The 7,726-nt window shown below is 44.1% G+C and overlaps 1 protein-coding gene and 1 long non-coding RNA gene across 2 annotated transcripts in view; both read right to left on the bottom strand.

Moving 5' to 3' along the window:
• Positions 1 to 96: 96 nt before the first annotated feature.
• LOC121574731 lies at positions 97 to 1,901 on the bottom strand. Its single transcript, XR_006002253.1, has 2 exons — positions 1,306 to 1,901; positions 97 to 1,084 (listed from the first exon to the last, which is right to left on the bottom strand). It is a non-coding gene; the product is annotated as an uncharacterized LOC121574731 (long non-coding RNA).
• A 542-nt stretch (positions 1,902 to 2,443) lies between these two features.
• LOC121574729 (ceramide synthase 5) overlaps positions 2,444 to 7,726 on the bottom strand; it is a 37,406-nt gene continuing 32,123 nt past the window's right edge. The window contains exons 9-10 of the mRNA XM_041887277.2: positions 6,414 to 6,570; positions 2,444 to 3,653 (exon numbers count right to left, since the gene is read on the bottom strand). Coding sequence (XP_041743211.2) covers positions 3,462 to 3,653; positions 6,414 to 6,570 — 349 coding nt within the window. The 3' untranslated portion in view covers positions 2,444 to 3,461. The remainder of the gene's footprint in view (positions 3,654 to 6,413; positions 6,571 to 7,726) is intronic.

Here is a 7,726-nt window from a genome sequence, read left to right as displayed (position 1 = left end):
ACGAGCCCGTCCTCCCCAATTATGGCATGTGACAGATACAAAGTTTGCATCTGCACAGTTTTTCCAGTAAATGTATTTTGTATTTTATTTACTGTGTAAATTGTTCAAAGTAGTCACTGTGCATAGAGTTCTATGGTTTGTTAATCTTTGAAATCAATGTTTTTTGTTTGGCATACACTCCGTTACGATGGAATTGCCCCAAAACACAACGTCTATGAATAGTATCGAGTTAGGTCAACCTAAATGTATAGCTGTCTAAAATATGCACTATGCAGGTGTCATTAGACAGCAATAACAACCCATTGGTAACAACACAGTATTATTGTCACCTAGTGTTCAATCAACATACTGGTCCTTATTTAACTGTGCTTGAAGCCCCTGGACCCACATGGTGACAGCCAGGCACAGGGAGAGGAGTCTCCATGGTTCAGATGGACCCATATGGTGACAGCCAGGCACAGGGAGAGGAGTCTCCATGGTTCAGATGGACCCATATGGTGACAGCCAGGCACAGGGAGAGGAGTCTCCATGGTTCAGATGGACCCATATGGTGACAGCCAGGCACAGGGAGAGGAGTCTCCATGGTTCAGATGGACCCACATGGTGACAGCTAGGCAGAGGGAGAGGAGTCTCCATGGTTCAGATGGACCCATATGGTGACAGCCAGGCACAGGGAGAGGAGTCTCCATGGTTCAGATGGACCCATATGGTGACAGCCAGGCACAGGGAGAGGAGTCTCCATGGTTCAGATGGACCCACATGGTGACAGCCAGGCACAGGGAGAGGAGTCTCCATGGTTCAGATGGACCCACATGGTGACAGCCAGGCACAGGGAGAGGTGGAAACGGGAGCAGCTATGTCGTCTCTAGTAGTCCTTTAGCTGGCTGGCACTAGTGTCCTCCTGGGTGATGTCTAGGGGAATGAAGGAGATGTTCTGAGGGAAAGGGTTTGTCTGTTGAGCCCGGAGGATAATGGCTTCGTCCAGGTCAAAGCCCAAGAGCTGGAGATCAGTGCCGGATGCTGCTGTAACCTCTTCAGACTGGGCCCTCTGCTGGAGGTGTCTGTACAATGCCACTGTCAGGTCCTGTGATATTACACATAGATAAGACAAAAGACTTCATTGGTGACAGACATCTGACTCAAAGTATTCAATGACGGATGATGAAACTCAGTGATTGTGGTGCTAGCTTGTGTGGGTGGTGAATCAATGTGTAAAGGCTGGCTAACATGATTTAGTCCGTTTCTGTGTCTTAATTGCAGCCGATGTCCAGCATCAATATGGTTTCAATGCAGTCTTTGCCATACCCCAAATCCTGAATAAGTGTGGTCGAAATTAGGCTTAGACGGTTCTCTGGTGGGTTGAATGTGTAATAATGTATAACATTTCCGTAAAATGCTGCACCGGGATCATCTTTTTCATCCAGAACGTCACTCTCTGCTCCACATGCTGCCATCGCTATGGAGTCGTTAATAGTTACCACAGCTACAAAGTCATAAACCCGGTATATTTCTCCAATTTCTATTCTTAAAATTAGATTTTAAAACTAACCTTAACCATACTGCTAACATTAACCTTAACTAAAATTTGCTTTTTGGTATTAATTTTTCATAAATTTTTACGATATATAGCCACGATATTACATTTGTGTAATAGTGGTAACTAGCGGAAAGAAACCGTCGCTGTGCTGACGAGTGCGGCATCAAAATATGTCCGACTAGGAAACATCGATAAAACGTTGATAGTCCTCCCTCTACTGATTACTCAAGAACCGAATGGACTTTCTGTCCCTCGCAAAACCTTGGTATCAGTTACGAAAGGTGCAGTTAGGTATTTGGCTAGGTGAGTGTTAACGTTGAGAGGGGTATCAACAATCTGACTGTCATTCTCCATTACAAAAAAAGGTACGCAACAATGCAATTTAGCTACATAACAATCATCTGAAACGGGAAAACCACAGCATTTTTTTATTTATTAGTTGATAAAACGAAACGCTTGCTTGCTAACCTTTAACTAGCCAAACGTTAGCTAACCTAACTAGCTAACTTTAGCTGGCTAAGTTCCATCAGTGTCTTTAGGATCAACCCCCGATGATAATGTCATCAGTAAGGGACATGTTAGCATATTATTAGCTGTGATAACCACCTTGTTAAGCACATCAGTAAACAAGATTCATGTAGCTAATCGTCGTTGTAACGTTGCTGGAGAACCTGCTCCGAGACCCACATGTTTTTGGTTCCGCCAGGAACAACCTCACCATGTTGACCGCTGCAAAGCGCCTCGCCGACTTCGGATACCGGGGGTTTTCTGCCTCGATGATGCTGTTGACACTCTACGGAGGATACATGTGCACCATGCGGGGATACCGCTACATGAACAAGCAGAAAGAGCTGCAGGTAGCGGCAGAAAAGCAGGACGTGGAGGCCCTCAAGCCATAGAGGCCTGGATAGTTTGTCCCAAAAAATCATGGACATTTCTGTTCCTCCCAAAATACTTGAATGATAATCTTTGGGTACTGATCATGTGATCAACGGTTTTGTGTGCCCAAAAGAGTAGCTAAAGAACGAGAACGTCATCTGTCTTCAGTCTCTCTCCCCATGGTCCTGACTTGACCCTTTAGTACACAAACGATGCCACCACAGAGAGGGCTGCGGCAGAGAAGGTCTTTCTAAACGCTACAGGATTACTTGTTAAGTTATTAAATGCCAAAATTGTCAAATTAAATAAGATGAAATGTAAAATCCCTCCCCTATCGTAACTCATATTTCATTTCTCTCAGGATACACTGGAGCACGGTTTGGGTGGTGGGGTATTGTCATTTTACAGCCGTGTAATATGAATAAAAACATATCTTTCACAAATAAACATTTATTTGTTAAAAAATATATACAGTAATAACTTTAGTTCAACTGACATAAAACAGGGAGAGAACATCCTCCCCAACAAACTTCAGCATCACATTAAAAAGTGGAATAAGAATGAAAAAACAGTTACACCCATTCTATGGACACACGGGAATGAAAAGTGTTTTTATCAGTTAAAAATGTAATCCGTTTTTGATTCTATGGGTCTGTCTATTCATCCATCGTCTGATGTCATAGTCACCAATCATTGTCAGTTCTGAAAAGTAATGTGATCATTGTTGACAGTGCTGGGGAAAAAAACTGTATAATTAAGAGTCAGAGATGAATTAAGAAACTGACTTAAAACGTCCAGGGAACTGGATGAGGCAGGAAAAGCACTTCAAGATGTAGTGTAGGATAGGATGAACTAGTAGTGGAAAGGGCTCACAGATATGCCTGATTCTTACTATAGGGCCGACCTGAACAGTACTGTCTCTGATATTTTTTACATTGTCCTTTCAGTTCCGACAACTAGTGGATGCGCAGCGTAACCAGGCCAGACATATTGGACCCAGGTCAGCCCTATACTGTGAATCAGACAGCAGACTCCTCTTTCTGTATCACCAGCTACTGCTGCTGCTGCGTATCTGTTGTGGCCAGGTTATAGTGGTGACGGCGTAGCCGTTGGTTCCATTGGTGCCGTTCTCTACCTTAGGAGAGAACGCCATTTTAACCCCCCTGTCGTTGGTCCCGTTGGTGTCAGCCTCCTCCTCTGAGCTGCTCTCAACGTCACTGCGGTCATCCCTAGACACCTGTCAGACAGAGAGAAATACAATGTTACAATTCAAAGTTGACAATCAGGACGAGCACAGGTACACAGTAGCATAAGCATTAAATAATGGATATTTCCAAAAGTGTCGAAGTAGTAGTGCACGTTTCACATAGAATGACGTTTTTATAAAAAACTACGGATATCAGCACCCAAAGAATAGAACACAGTTACACTGGACAAACAGGTACATTAAGGAATGGACATTTTTACAAATATCGGCTGATGGTGACTGTGTAGTTGGCGGTCCACTCTGATAGACGTGTCACAATTGAACTCCATAGACATTTAGCTAGACAGCCTGGAAACATGTTACATGGTCTGAAAGATTAAGGCACTTAATTTTCATAGGTTGTTTACAAAAACATGAATAACATTAGAATATCTTCATACGTAACCCATTACCCATTTCTGGTTAAATTTTTTTATCAGACTTCCTTAATGAATTCGGACTCAAACTGCACATGCTCGCAAGCGCCACAAGATGGAGTTTAAAGGAGCATGGAAACACTGACAGCCATCTAGATCATATTCATGAACCACAACCACATTAACAAGAATAAATGACATTGGCATAAAAGTGAAAGGAATGAGAAGAGAGACATACTGCAGAAAGCAGAGCAGAGAAGGGAGTTGTCAATCTGGCGGGAAGTGAGCTGGCAACCGGATGCCATTGCCTGCGGTTGTGCACTTGAGCAAGGCACTTAACCCCCCCCCACAACAACAGCTCCCCCGTGCCCAGTGTGGCAGCCCCCCCGCACCTCTCCAAAAAACCTGTATATGTATGTGTGTCTTTCAGAGGGGTTGGGTTAAAAGCGGAAGTCAAATTTTGGTTGGACCTTGTGTGCAATTGACCAATAGAGGGATCTTAATCTTAGTTAGACAGTAAAGCAAGGACAAGCGAAAGGGAGAATGAGGACTGAGGAGACAGATGGAAAGACGGGACCCTCCACCCAAGAGAGAGGAAACAAACCCCCTCTGCAGAGGGAAGGAGAGAGAATCAATACAAGAAAAGGAAGAAAGCAATGAACAAACACTGATGAAATGTTACCTTATTCCATAGTTATTCTATAGCTTCCACAATCGTAGCGTTAGGATTTAATAACTACAGACTGAGGTCTGACATAATGGATTTCTCAAAAGCCTGGGCCTGTATTCACAACAGTCTCAGAGTAATAAGTAAAAGCCTGGGCCTGTATTCACAACAGTCAGAGTAATATCATCAGTTGTGTCTTTTAGATCATAATTAATAAGATGATCAAGGCAGGAAGGACCTGATCCTAGATCAGTACTTCTACTCTGAGACGCTGTCCTAGCATATAGGCCCTGTCCTCAATCACACCCATCTTTCCTCTGACCATGTTAACTAGGGCCCTGAGTCTGAGCACAGCAGTACTAAATCAGACTCACCTTTCCTCTGACCATGGGCTTGTAGGTTATCCCGGCTATGAGGTACCTAGTAGTTACCTTGGGTAGTTACACCTCACACTCACCTGTCTACATCTCACTTGTAATAGGCCTATACAGTACATTCGGAAAGTATTCAGACCCCTTCCATTTTTCCACATTTTGTTACGTTACAGCCTTATTCTAAAATGGATTAAATAAATGTTTTTCCTCATCAATCTACACACAATACCCCATAATGACAAAGCAATCTAGGGAAAGGTCCCCAAGAACACAGTGGCCTCCATCATTCTTAAATGGAAGAAGTTTGGAACCACCAATACTCTTTCTAGAGCTGGCCGGCCAAACTGAGCATTCGGGGGAGAAGGGCCTTGGTCAGGGAGGTGACCAAGAACCCAATGGTCACTCTGACAGAGTTCCAGAGTTCCTCTGTGGAGATGGGAGAACCTTCCAGAAGGATAACCATTTCTGCACCACTCCACCAATAAGGCCTTTATGGTAGAGTGGCCAGACGGAAGCCACTCCTCAGTAAAACACACGACAGCCCACTTGGAGTTTGCCAAAAGGCACCTAAAGGACTCTCAGACCATGAGAAACAAGATTCTCTGGTCTGATGAAACCAAGATTGAACTCTTTGGCCTGAATGCCAAGCGTCATGTCTAGAGGAAACCTGGCACCATCCCTACGGTGAAGCATGGTGGTGGCAGCATCATGCTGTGGGGATGTTTTTCAGCAGCAGGGACTGGGAGACTAGTCAGGATCGAGGGAAAGATGAACAGAGCAAAATACAGAGAGATCCTTGATGAAAACCAGCTCCAGAGCGCTCAGGACCTTAGACTGGGGAGAAGGTTCCCCTTCCAACAGGACAATGACCCTAATCACACAGCCAAGACAACGCAGGAGTGGTTTCGGGACAATTCTCTCAATGTCCTTGAGTGGCCCAGCCAGAGCCTGGACTTGAACCCGATCGAACATCTCTGGAGAGACCTTAAAATAGCTGTGCAGTGACGCTCCCCATCCAACCTGACAGAGCTTGAGAGGATCTGCAGAGAAGAATGGGAGAAACTCCCCAAATACAGGTGTGCCAAGCTTGTAGCGTCATACCCAAGAAGACTCAAGGCTGCAATCGCTGCCAAAGCTGCTTCAACAAAGTACTGAGTAAAGGGTCTGAATACTTATGTAAAATGTGATATTTAATTTTTTTGCTTTGTCATTATGGGGTATTGTGTGTAGATTGATGAGGGGAAACCCCCCCAATTTAATCTATTTTAGAATAAGGCTGTAACGTAACAAAATGTGAAAAAAGTCGAGGCCTCTACATTCACATCCCACCCACCTTTCCTCGGACTAAGGCCTTATAGGCGATCCCGGCTATGAGGTAGGACCAGATGACGTGCAGCACCTGCAGCACCAGCAGCAGGGAGTTGAAGAGCCACCAGGAGGGGTATGGACCAATGATCTCCCAGCTCTCAAACAATGTTGTGTTCAGGATCCTGGAACAGCACAGGAAGGATCACACCATGAATTAAGATGTGCATGGAAAGTATGTCAGTACACACACACACGCACACACACACACAATACACCTGATACACACAGACACAGACACGCATGGAAAGCGCAAATGCATGTGCAACCACACAGTAATTTATCCATATGGGGAAAACAAGTTGGACTTTTCTGAGAACTGCCTTCTCCTGCTGAGTGTACTCTCATACCAACCAGCTCACTAAAACATTTAGTAGTTGCCATTAATCCAAGAAGACTACATAACTAAATCCATATTTGTTTGTCATTTCTCTAATAAACTAGACCTGTGAGGCCTGCAGTGCAGTAGACAGACATACCAGCAGTGCAGTAGTGAGACAGACAGACTCAGACAAGACAGATAGGCTGTTGTCAGGCAACAGGCACCTCCCTAGTCCATACCCCCTAGCTAGGTATCCATTACAGCCCTTAGGGACAGTTAGACATTTATTCGGGGGGAATAAGAGAGTGTTCTTTTTTCTTTGGGGAGGGTTGTGTTTTTTATTTTTTATTGCGCACAGGGGGAGGGTAGTGCTTTTTTATTGGGCACATCAAAACATTCAAAGCTGCATCAATCTTCAATGTGAATCCACAAGAACAAATAGGACATAGGAACAGCTGATAGGCAGCAGAGAGGGCAGGTGCATCATTGTGCATGAAAGAACAGTGAAGACATGAGACACGCAGCCTGTTTAGGGACAATACAATTATCCTACCTAGACTAGCTTACAACACCACAATGCAATTAATAATTTTCATTAGTGAGTACAAAATTCTATTGTAGGCTGCAATGAAAATGTCATTTGAATAACGGTGCCAAAGTCCTGTGATTTGTATCAGTTGTGGGTCTACTCTCTACAGTTTATAAGGATCAGTTGTGGGTCTACTCTCTACAGTTTATAAGGATCAGTTGTGGGTCTACTCTCTACAGTTTATAAGGATCAGTTGTGGGTCTACTCTCTACAGTTTATAAGGATTAGTTGTGGGTCGAGACTACAGTTTATAAGGATCAGTTGTGGGTCTACTCTCTACAGTTTATAAGGATCAGTTGTGGGTCTACTCTCTACAGTTTATAAGGATCAGTTGTGGGTCTACTCTCTACAGTTTATAAGGATCCGTTGT

Source organism: Coregonus clupeaformis, chromosome 10 (genome assembly GCF_020615455.1).
Source record: "Coregonus clupeaformis isolate EN_2021a chromosome 10, ASM2061545v1, whole genome shotgun sequence".
Lineage (NCBI taxonomy): Eukaryota > Metazoa > Chordata > Actinopteri > Salmoniformes > Salmonidae > Coregonus > Coregonus clupeaformis.
This window is presented reverse-complemented; position numbering and strand designations above follow the sequence as displayed.